This window comes from Amblyomma maculatum, chromosome 3, assembly GCF_055883805.1.
Source record: "Amblyomma maculatum isolate TAMU_Amacu chromosome 3, ASM5588380v1, whole genome shotgun sequence".
NCBI classification, from domain to species: Eukaryota; Metazoa; Arthropoda; class Arachnida; order Ixodida; family Ixodidae; genus Amblyomma; species Amblyomma maculatum.
In genome coordinates, this window is record NC_139346.1 from 205139759 (window position 1) to 205151761 (window position 12003).

At 41.5% G+C, this 12003-nt stretch overlaps 2 protein-coding genes across 39 annotated transcripts in view; one reads left to right on the forward strand and one right to left on the reverse strand.

The window, feature by feature from the left end:
- Positions 1 to 7912, forward strand: part of trol (terribly reduced optic lobes) — a 331282-nt gene extending 323370 nt beyond the window's left edge. For all 38 annotated transcript variants that reach the window (XM_084599338.1, XM_084599340.1, XM_084599355.1 and 35 more), the window contains 6 exons: positions 573 to 707; positions 2141 to 2366; positions 2711 to 2794; positions 5393 to 5493; positions 5564 to 5711; positions 6426 to 7912. In XM_084599338.1, the coding sequence (XP_084455464.1) occupies positions 573 to 707; positions 2141 to 2366; positions 2711 to 2794; positions 5393 to 5493; positions 5564 to 5711; positions 6426 to 6477 (746 nt within the window). In that variant the 3' untranslated portion in view covers positions 6478 to 7912. The remainder of the gene's footprint in view (positions 1 to 572; positions 708 to 2140; positions 2367 to 2710; positions 2795 to 5392; positions 5494 to 5563; positions 5712 to 6425) is intronic.
- Positions 6520 to 11983, reverse strand: LOC146197498 (alanyl-tRNA editing protein Aarsd1-B). The gene has a single exon (XM_084599381.1). The coding sequence runs from the start codon at positions 11749 to 11751 to the stop codon at positions 10525 to 10527; it is 1227 nt and encodes a 408-aa protein (XP_084455507.1). The 5' UTR covers positions 11752 to 11983; the 3' UTR covers positions 6520 to 10524.
- Positions 11984 to 12003: the final 20 nt, after the last annotated feature.

Sequence of the window (12003 nt, forward strand, 5' to 3'; positions counted from 1 at the left end):
GCCTTTGGATACAGTAAAATATCGTTAATTGGACCGTCACGAATTTTGTAAATTCTAACTAGTAATGCGGTCCTGGCTGAAATCCATGCAAGTCTGTATAGTGTCGGATGCCCTTTAATTCAAACAGATGGACTCGCACCGGGTAATTTGGAAGAGACTCGCGTTCAGGTGAAGAGCCAGCAATCATCCAAAAAGACCTAGTTAGATGTTACCACTCTTAGTTAGAATTATCTTGATTTCCCAAATAACAGGTCGAAATAACAAGATATTTTGTTGTACTTACCTCTGCAGTGGCATTTTTTCAGTAGTACCTGCTTCTGAGAGGCAGCAGCTTTAACTTAGTGTGACTACCACCATTACTAATTGCTTGTTTGCAGTAGCAATAGCACTTTCAGCCGAATTTTTTGTGACTTTAAATGTAAGTGGGATGCTTGAGTAATATCAAAGGTATTTTACACAGGTACTCAGAGTTGATTTCACACTGTCAGGTAATTTTGCACTGTTTATTGATGCTGCTGAATGCTGTAATTAAAATTCATTTTGTTATTGTCTTTCTCCCTTTCACCTTACAGGCAGGACTTGCGAGACACAGGATGACTTCTGCTCGAACATCAACCCTTGCCGTAACAATGCGGAATGTGTTGGACTTGCCAACTCTTATAGGTGCAACTGTCCCAAAGGCTACAAAGGCCCCAACTGTGAATCAGGTGAGAGTTTCATGCTGGCTTTTCTTTAAACTATGCGCTTTATGTGCTATGGCTGCATTGGTCGCTCATGTGGAGTGTTAAATCATACCCATGCCTGCCACTCCACTTGTAGCCTGGAAACTCCAGAATCTTTACTAAACTTTCCGACTTTTGCTCGTGCCGGAACAGTTTTTGTGAAACCGGCATCACCGAATCTGCAGGTGCATCATAATTGTTAGCATCACCATTAGTGACTGTGCATGCACCATCTTCATCAGCTAAGCAGCCAGTCAAAGCCAAAGTTGCTGTGGCTCATTGCATTTCATGTTTCCATTTGCACTTGTTTGCGTGTATATTCAGGGTTAGCTAGGCCTCATGCTTGCAGAGCGCAGTGTAAAGTTAGAATTTTCATGTGCTTACAGTACAATCAAAGCTCAAGAAGAAGTATTTGCAGAAGTTTTTGCAGTCTTGTACTTCTGAATTTTCATGCCTTGTGACATGAAAAAGAATTTTCATGTGCTTACAGTACAATCAAAGCTCAAGAAGAAGTATTTGCAGAAGTTTTTGCAGTCTTGTACTTCTGAATTTTCATGCCTTGTGACATGAAAAAAAAAAGGGGGGAACATTTTGCATTTGGCACGTGTGCATGTGATGTGAACGCAAAGGTGACGTGAAACGAACTAGAACTGAATTCCGCTCATCAGTATGCAGCTCAACCCTCCTGTCTCTACTGCTGGTGAAAGGCCACAAATCTGGACCATGCTTTGAGCAAAACTATTCCAATGGACTTTCAAACCTACCAATGTCTGCTACTGCAAGGCCTGTGCAAAAGGACTCACTGGACATTGCCTGAACGTTTGGTCAAAAACCTGTCCCGATTTCAATAAGATCACACATTGTTCGTGAGACATCTCAATGACAACATTAGTTTATTGCCACTGCCTCAAATGGCAGCAATGAACAAATAGCCTAACTAATCCTTCTGAATAACACTGTGAAGTGCAAAATTTTGCCTTTCATGGCTGCAAAGAAACAGCTGGTTGCGACATCAATGCCTGCACGCATTTATGCTGAAAAAAGTAAACTTTTGGTCATAAAACAATCTACTCAGTATTGCTGGTTCCATGATGTAACTATCTTTTCTAGCTTTATGGTGAACAGAGATTGTTAGATATCAAGGATAATTTGATATAACCCAGTTCTGTTTTCTCCTTCATTCAATGGCATTTGAAGTGGTACTCAAATTTTATGCAAGGACTTTTAAGGAATAATGATGTTGCATTGTTCCCTTTCCTGATCAACAAAAGGAAGTCTAAAGCGATGGCAGTAGATACCACATTGCACTTATTCTAAACTTATTGTCGTGGTGCTGCAGTTCTAAAGTGCTGTTTAAAGATGGTGTGTTGCACGATGAAGTGTGTGATTTCTCACTAGTACTGACCTTATCTGTGCAGACACCACCTTTGACGAATGTGCAAGCTTCAATGGAGATGGCTGGGTCACACTGAGTAGAGACCGGCTGTTGCACACTGCAAGCAACATGTCAGAAGTGGTCAGGCTCAGCTTCTTGGCCAAGGACCGTGATGGAATCCTGCTTTTCCAAGGCCAACCACGTGGTGTTGAGGCAAAGGGCCAGGACTACCTTGCACTGGCGATCGTTAATGGTTACCTTGAATTCAGGTGCTCACAAGCTTTCTTATTATTAAAGAACTCAATTATGTAACTAAATCTTGACTTCTGAGTGCTGTGAAATATCATTAATTGTTTTAAAGTTGACACCTGATCTACCTGCATACCCAAATTTAATGGAATTTTATGCACCACAAGCTTTTTGTCAATGAAACTGAAAATGCAAATAACTGAAAAGAAACATAGGCATGTTTACAGCTACAGCATCGCTAAAACTTTCTTGTTACTGTTTTAAGTCGCAGCTGTATTTCTTGCTCTTACCCCTAATTCTATAGTTTCATATTCTCAAAAAGTATGACTTATCACGTTATTCTGTGTGCTTTGTTTTTGCCTAGTTATGAAATGGGAAGCGGCCCTGCCCAGATTGTGTCACAAGAAAGAGTTGACGACGGACAAATGCATGCAGTGGAGCTTAGAAGGTAAGCTTTAGAAAGCCTAGCTAAATTGTGCTAGAAACAGTTTCATTGATTGGCCAGCTGGGATATGATCGTGGCTTTGAAGTTGCCAATATGTTCAAGGTTATTAAACCAGCCACTATAAGGCATGCAGTGAAGCATTTTCTGTAAGGTAATAAAACAGTCAGTTATTGCTGCATCATGGAAGCACATTCAGAGTTGGATTCTTAATTAATGCTTGGAGGCCTATAAGTCTGAGGCAGTAGAATTTCAGCAAATACATTGTTGAGGTCACTAATAATAGAAAGTGTCTTGATATGCTATATGTCTGTATTTCTATGACCTGTGACCAGGCTACAAAAAGCGTGCATATGCTTGAGTATCCTTAAGAGTTGATGTGATAGCATTGCCGTATAGATATTATGCATTCTTGTTAAGCAGTGGTCTTAATTAGTAATGCAGAGTAGTAAAGGTAAGTAGCAGTGCTACTAAGCTCTAGTGGTCTTAATTTCAACTCAGCATTACCATAATGTATTTGAAGTGGTGGTTTGCTCTATACGAGGCAGTTGCATAAGGCCCCGCAGAAGCATCACACTAAATGCTCCTTAGAAGTGCAGAAGTAGCATACCTGGCTTGCAACTGAAGGGGCAGGAGTTCGATTCCCACTTGACCCCTATTCCTTTTCCGCAAGAGCTTTTCTTGGGCAACACTTGCAACAGTGTTTGAAGTCCTCAACCTACACATGACATAGGCCGATACAACTGTATCTTAGGATGCCCAATGCTGATGCCATGTCAGGGCATAAACAGAAGTAACAGACAGTTGGGCTTATCGCAAGAAAAAGTGGTCCCCAGTGTTAATGGATCTCTTTACCACCTTGGCTGGATCCAGATGGTATCATCCAGATAAGCCTTCTGCCCATTGTTATCTTGGGCATTGTGGTGAAGGCAGGAAATGGGTACTCTACATTTGCTGTTAAAATTAGATGCTACACCTGTTTTTAGTGCTTCTGCAAGGCTGCGAGCAGCATTTTATGTGGCCATCCGAGTGTCGACACCAATAGCGCCTCCGAGCTACTCGGATAAAAATCTACCTGATCAGTTAACATAGTGATCTCCAATAGGTGGCTGGATGCTGCATTAGGCACCCAAAAGTGAAGCCACCGGAAGTAAGTGGCTTTGACATAGAGAATAGCTTTTGACAGAGTATGAAATGGGCCGTCAATATGTTTTTACGGTTGCAGTGTCTGTCCTCCGCTGTGCAGTTTGTCCATTCTTCCTCCTAATTTTTTCACGACAGTGCCCTGGCTGTTGCATTGTCAATTGCATCAGAGTACCTGTAAAGTCTTCAAGGAGGAGGTTTCAAGAAACAGGGCTGTTTAAATGAGATGACACTAGCAGACAGTGCGACATCACTGCAGATGACACGCACTTCGTCTGTTCTGTGCATAGTTCTGTTATCCTACATTAGCAATGCAGGGCTTCATTTTGATACACATTCCTGTGCTCTAAAGTAGGTGAAAACCTTCCCCAGGCAGCTGACTATAGTATTTAGCTGCGTTTCAATTCAGCTGAAGCGAGGGCACGGTTATGACTGATAGTTGTGCCGACTGTGTTGGTTCATTTTAGTGCCTGCAAATTGTAATCTACTGCTTGTTCAGTGGAGGCTGTCAAGTACTGTTTCTGGTTGTGCCAAACAAGGAGCGCTATGTCTGAATGGGCTTTTATGCATCATGCGTGATGCAGTGGACTTGCCTCTCTAATCTGTCACAATATTCACCCAATGATCAGCCCAAGAATTTTGCACGCTTCTGCAGGTGCAACTGTACAAACGTGACTATGTGAACAGTTAGGTTAAAGGCTAGGAGTGCACGAATGCTGAAATTTTCGAATTCAAATAGGGGGAAACATGCTTTCGAATATCGAAATGCTGATCAATAAAAAATAGAAATACAGAAAATTGAGAAATAGCAAACATTGTTTGCCTTATTTATTACAAAATTTGCACACTATGTTTAAATAAAATTAAACTAGAATTGCACAGAAGTGTACATATTTCTCAAAAATTCAGTATAAATTTTATATAGGATTTCATATACCAGTTTTCTGTGCTGGAAGGGCCTGCATCAAACTGGTTAGAACTGTCGTGTCACTGCTGAATGCAGTGAACTCATTAATTCGGCCTTCAAGAGACTTTTTGACTGCTCACAAAAACTGTCTGTCTCTGAATGAGCTAAGAATTTGATTTTTTTTAATGTTCACACTTTCCACACTTGTCAGTTTCAGGCTACAAATGCTTTTTAAACAGATAGGCTTGCCGACAGTACAACTTTTTCAACTGAAGTCATATGATGAACAGGTCTGAAGTCTCCTGCAAGGAACTCTTGCAGACAGTACAATGTTTAGGTGATAGAACACAAACAAATGTTTATTTGATACATACTGCAGACTGAAAGTAACCTGCGCATTGGCAAATACATTCTGTGCAGACTTGCCGCATTAAGATCATAGTGAATGGAGCCATGGCACTTATCTGAGACACAGCGTTGTTTCTTTAGGAATGCTCAACACTTGGTGCATAAGAGATAATGTGCTTAGTCTGGACACTGTTGCATCATTGCAGGAACGGAAGGTGGGGCACACTGAAAGTCGATAACAAGGAGGTCCATGGTGAATCTCCAGGCATCCTAGTGATGCTGAACACAAAAAGTGACATCTTTATTGGTGAGTTTGGTGGCTTTTCCTCGCGGAACTGCAAGGAAGCCCTTGGCTCAATGTGATCTCCTTCTTGCAGGTGGTGTCCCTGAACCAAGGGAAATGACTGCAGAACGGTATCAAAAAGGCTTCACTGGCACCATTATGAATGTACAGATCCAGGACTCTGGTGTTATTAACTTATATGGAGACTCGCTCGATTCAGGCAACGCTGACGAATGTGAAGGGTAAGCTGTGCCACTCAAGAGCACCAGAATGTTAAAACTTCATCTAGCTGTTGTGGGCTGCAAAATCTCAGTCATTCCTTATAGACAGCAACTATAAACTAGAGAAGCAGGCTACTGCTAAGTGAAATGAAGCACAACTAGGCATTCTCTATCTCTGCAACAATACATTTTAGGGCTCAAAAGGACTTCTGCATTTGCTGTGCAGAGGTCACTTGAACAACACTCCAGGCCCAACATGGTCCAGATGACAACAAAAAAGGCACCCATGTTCTTCTAAGTATACATTGAGTACACTGCCATGTATGGCAAACGCAGCACAAGTGTGCATTCAGGCAGCAGGGTTGCTTCCCCATGCTGTCGGTCGAGGTTGTAAGAACAGGAAGAAATAGAAGATAAACAAGAACATAACCTGGATACAGAGTACAAGTGCTACATGGGAACTCCCATGAGAAAAAGGAGAGAAAAGCTGCAGTAATCAGTCACTAGTCACGAGCACAATCTTTGCAAATGCATTTTCACAGTAGTAGCCCTTGGTATCCAGACATATATTGGTACATGCATAAAACTGTAGACAGGGCTACCACTGCAACGCAGTAGATATATAACATCTACTGGACACTTAGCTCACAAGACTCTGTGTACTTGATTTGAATTTAAATTTCTTTGCAAATTAGAAATCTTATTCTGACACTGTGCAACAATTTTTGTTTTCAGGCATACGGGAAGTGGAGACTACTTCACAAACTTTGGGATGAGCAACAAGTGACCTTCTGCAGAGCAGCTATTTTCCCAAGCTTTCCATTAGCTCTTTCTTTTTTTTGTTATTCAGTCATGACACTAGAGCAAGACCGCTTTATTCAATCGGGAGAAAAATTTTTCCCTCTCTAGCTGATAGTAGGTGTCACACATCAATATTTTTTGTTCTCCTGTTCATCTAAAAGCAGCCCATGTGTTTTTTTCTTTCTCTCAAAGGAGCGAGTTTTTGTGAAGGCAGACTATTTTCTTAGATATTGTTCACTCTAGTCTCGTGTATTTTTAGTTGTGCCTGTTCATTTTGAAGCGAGCAGCAAGCTTCAATTGAGCACTCTAAATGCACGCGCATCTTTTGTTCTGAAAGGGATGATAGCATTGCTGCAAGTGAAGGTTGCTTCTTGTGCTTCATTCTGGGAAACAGCCTCGAGATTTGCACTTCATCTATGCATGTCAAAGTTGTTCCACAAACACATGGAGTGCATTTAGTTCACTCATCACGGATTCACTGCACCGTCATTTTATTTGTCTGGAAGGCTTTCATTTTTGTTTTGTTTGAACAACGAGACAGGCACGCATTGTTGGCATATCTGTTTCTTTGTTTGATGCTGAGACAACTCACTGTTTCCACCTGGACCGAGACGCGTGCACAAGGGCATTTATGGCCATGTTTCCAACTACGCCGAGCTGCGTGGTGTGACCACAGTCTGCTTCTGTGCATAGCAGTTGTGCCAAATGTTTGTTTGCGTGGTGGTGTCCTCAAACCGGTGAACCGCTTTGCTGCCCCATTTTCAATTTTCGTTTTTATTTTTGTTTCACTTTAATTTCTGTACTTGCAAATATATATATATATACATGCACATTGCTTTATGTACTGCTTTTGACCCTCGTAGAATGTGTGAATGCACATTTGTCCATTTTCAGGACAAGTGCCAAGATGGGTGCACATAGAAGAGGAGATTGTATAAAATTGCTTATTTATGATGGCAAGCTTTTCTACTTTTTTTATGCAAATTTGCAATGTGTAGTGCACGTGACTAGAATGCGATCAATTACAGGCAGCAATTTTTTTTGTCTGATTTTAGTGTTCTCATGAGTTGCGTCCAAGCTAATTTCACCACAAAATTATATTGTTAAGCTGCAGTCAAGGTTTTTTTGTTGCCTCTGCAGAGGTTTGTCTTCGAAAGAGCAGCGTTGACGGTTTTGTTAGGGATGGAATCCCAAACATTCAAGGATTGCTGATTTCGGTAAAAATCTTGAGTGTGTACATACTATTCAGAGTGTTGACTGCAGTTCTGGTGGTGTCACTGCCATTTACAATTCTTTTTGTTTTCATTGCACTGTGCTGGTTATTTTAAACTCCAAGAGCAGCTGCAATTACTTGGTTGCACCTAGTTTCACCGCTGCTACTGCCTCTCGAAATTGCAATAAAGCTGATGTTTGTTAATGTTTGGGTGAGTTTGTGTAGTATCACTTTCACACAAGCCTAGCGTCGGGATTTTAATGTATGTTTCTACGAACCCTTTTGCAGTCCAACGCAGTAGGTAGCAGTGGTTCCTTTTTGCAAATGCCTCATCACATTTTGAGGATGGTTCGCGGCACAGTCAATGCAGTGGGGAACTCTCAAAAAGACTGACTCTAGAGCAATCAAAGAGCGGAGGAAAAATGTGGATGTAGGCAAGAAAAATATGTATAGACAATAGAACAGCATGATGCGATCCCAAAATAAAAGACCAGTGATGTGTAATGCAATGTCCGAAATGGCATGGCTGGTTGATGTGCACAATGACAGCGGTGGGATGGCATGAATTTAAAAGACTCTAAGCTACTCTAAGCTGAAGCTATGCTGCTGGGCTATATCATTGCCCCAGCACACTGCTAAAGTGTGCCAGCACCCTGTTCAGCACAATTGAAGTTTGAAGAAAAGACCATCACGGACTTTTCAGGTCATATTTTGACCTGAATTCCTCCCGTCTAAACTGTTGTCTGCCTGCCCATGTTCCTACTTCTAAGATGTGCTCACTTGAAAGAAGGAAGTAAGGTGCCAAAAGGGAACTACAAGATCTCAAACAATAGGGAAGCAGTTGTGCATGGCTGCGATCATCAGAGAAATCTGTGCACATCTTGTTCCAGAGAAAGTGATACAGCTACATCCTGATGGCTTTGCGCACAAACAAACCAATGGTATAAAGCTTTGTGGCAGTATCAATATCTTAAAGTGCTGTTAGAATACACAGACTTCCACTTTACTTTTTTCACATTGACACTGTCCTGTAATAATCTCTGCACTCAGTACACTGTTTAAATTGCTGCTACGTACTTTAAAATCAACTTTTTGCTCCACCGCTGAAATTTCAACCGAGAACACTGCAGCTATAAAGTCTGTGAGCATGGCACGAATAACTGGACTGAACTGATCATGCTAGTGTTAACATAAATGTAAAAATAATTCCACCATTTCTTTTCTTAAACATGGTCTTGCATGACTAGTCCAGTTTCAAGTTGTCAAAACCCAATTATAGTTTTCTGTAATGCTTTCAACACAAGTAACATGCGTGCAGATAAAGTAGTGCATGTTACCCTATGCTGCATTAAATAGCAATCCTAAGTGTCGCAGCAATCTTTTTGAAGGATCCTAATAAAAATTTATTTCAGACCCCCAATACAGGCTTTAGTCAGTCTACCACAAAAAAAAAAACAATTTATGCCCACGATTTTGCATGGTATTCTGTAAACATACTGCACCTTGTAAAATATAAACTCAGTTTGGTGCTCTGCACACCACCACCCCAAATGAATTCATGTATTTCTATGCAGCAAAGGAGCACTGAATGATGGACATGGTAGTAGAAAGCTCTGTATAATTTAGCTACATTCAGTTTTGTAATATTGACCCTTCAGTGAGTATTTAAACCTCGATTTTACATGGCGAAATGGAGTAGCGCCCGTGTGCTGTGCAATGTCAGTGCACGTTAAAGAACCCCAGGTGGTCGAAATTTTCGGAGTCCTCCACTACGGCATCTCTTATAGCCTTAGTCGCTTTAGGACGTTAAACCCCACAAACCAACCAATCGATTGTACAAATTTTGCATTTGGGCTTTAAAATGTTGCCAGAATCAAACTACATCAGGACCTGAATGCCACAGCTGCTCAGTCACCCATAGCACACCCAGAATTGGCGCTGAAGGTCTCCACACTTAATTTCACAGCACAAATACAGTATCACAGAAGACCTCAGACTTGTCAAATTGCACCCTATTATTTCATGCATAATAGTGACTGGGATAATGGGCTTGTAGCTTCTGATATCTATTTTAACTTTAGTGGCCATTGCTAACACAAAGGCAATTTTAATCATGACATTTTTCTTACTAAATCTTTTTACTTCAATTTATTATCATTTTAGGGACAATTTTGCTTGGGAACCACCTAAGTGTCCGTATTAACGTGGTACAACTGTACTAATGTTCGCTACTTGTGTGAATATTCATACAAAACAAGCAATAGTACAAAACATTAAAGCACCAGCCACAAAGCCACAATATTGTGCTATAAATTATGGAGTTAAAGCTATAGCTACAAGAAGGTGCAAGACTAATTTCCAGTAAGGGTTTGCAACGTAAGTCAGCGACTGTGAAGTTATTCGTACAGAAAAATTTAACAGTCCTTACGTGAACCTTGCACACTAATCTGAGAAGTATTACATTAATTCATTTTGGGTAATTTTGAACATGCACTATTTGATTCCTTTGAATAATTGAATAGGACAATATTTTTATTCAAAGTTTTTTAATATTCGAATAGCCCTAATGTTGACGCTATGTCGACTGTGAAGTTTTGCATGGTTTCTGTGTGAAAAACAATTGTACGGCATCAAATGCTACAAGCACTTAAGCATCGTATTGCTAAATGTCTGCAAACAAGTGGTGTTTTGGTAAATTTATGCATGTTATCTGAACAATTCTACACTGGACAAAAATAGTCTACTGCAAATGCTTTTGCACAGGGCTAACATCACCTCTGTATGCACGGTACACCCAATTTCGAGCACACTTTGGTCTTATTAAGCTTGGTCAGCGATTATTTTATCAGACAGCACCTCTTTTAGAAATTCTTCCACTTTGTTCCTTTTTGAAAGTGCATTTGCCTTTCCCTGGAACTTTCCATGTTTGAGAAAGCCTTTTCCATCCAACAGTTTGCACACTTTGGGTCCAACAGCAGAGGGTATGTTTTCAGGTCCAGAAATCAAAAACTGGCCACAACCTCTCTCATCGCCACAGGTCAAAAACAACAGTACATTTCTGTCTGCAAGTTCATTTGCAAATATTGCCATAAATTCGGCATCTGCTTCTCGCCTGTGAAACGTATGAAATGCTGGCAGAGGTTCTCGCTGTTTCAATAGTTTTGCTTCAGCTACAGCCAGGTCACGCAGCACAGACAACAAATTTTTATTGGCCAATTTTAGAGATTTGTTTAGTTTTTCAATCAATACCACGTGGTCACCTGGACCACATTTTAGCAATGATGTTATTGACTTCTCTCGCCTCACTGTTTTATCCATATAGTTGAGAATCCTGTTTCCAACCAGAAAATAAAGGTTTGTTTTTCCCTGCTTGCCTTTGTCCGTGTAAAGCAATTTAATCATCTGGAGATGACTAAGGTTCGAGACATGGGTCCCGCAGCAAGTGTTCGAGTCCACACCTTCGATGCTCACCACACGAATCATGTCGTCTTCACCGTCGGGAAGCTTCAGCCTCGTCCGTACTGCTTTCAAGCCCTCAGATCCAGGCTCGTAAAGGCTGACAGTTAGCGGAAGACACTGCCTTATCTTCTCGTTCACTAGCGATTCCAACTTCTGCACATCTTCAGCCTTAACTCCTTTGGGTGCGTCTAGCTCAATAAAGCTCACGTCTTCACCTAAGCTCCAGGAGGTTGTTAAAAAGCCGAATTCCTTTTCTGCCACAGCAGTGATGAGGTGTTGGCCAGAATGCTGCTGCATGTGGTCGTAACGCCGGTTCCAGTCCACCTTCATCTCCACTTCGGTACCAACAGAGATCGGAGACTGTACGACATGGACAGCGTTCCCGTCTTTCCGAAACACTCGTAGCACAGGCACGTCGCCGACTAGACCACGGTCGTCGGGCTGTCCACCTCCCTCGGGGAAAAGAACAGTGTCGTTAAAAACGATTTCGTAGCAATCATTGACTGATCCTTCACCTATAGGATTACAGGCAACTACGATCGCCTTAAGGTTCCTGAGGTAGCTGTCTTTCTGACATGCGAATATCATCCTTAAAATCCGAGGTACAACTGCTCCAGCGAGGTTCACACTAACGTTGGTTCGCACAGCGGCACAATGGGCACTTCCTCGCACCACTCCAAAGATAGACTACGGGACTGAACCCTGACCGAGCTGCACTAAACAGTTTATTTGATGTAGCAATGCAGGCAGTCGAACCTGAATTGCCTGAATCCTGAATCCCTGAATCTACGAAATGGGACGCATGGAACCATGGGACGGCAGTGAGTATCATCATCGCCA

Excerpts from the sequence above, each read along its gene's own strand:
- LOC146197498 (XM_084599381.1), bottom strand. The coding sequence starts at position 11,751 with ATGATATTCGCATGTCAGAAAGACAGCTACCTCAGGAACCTTAAGGCG.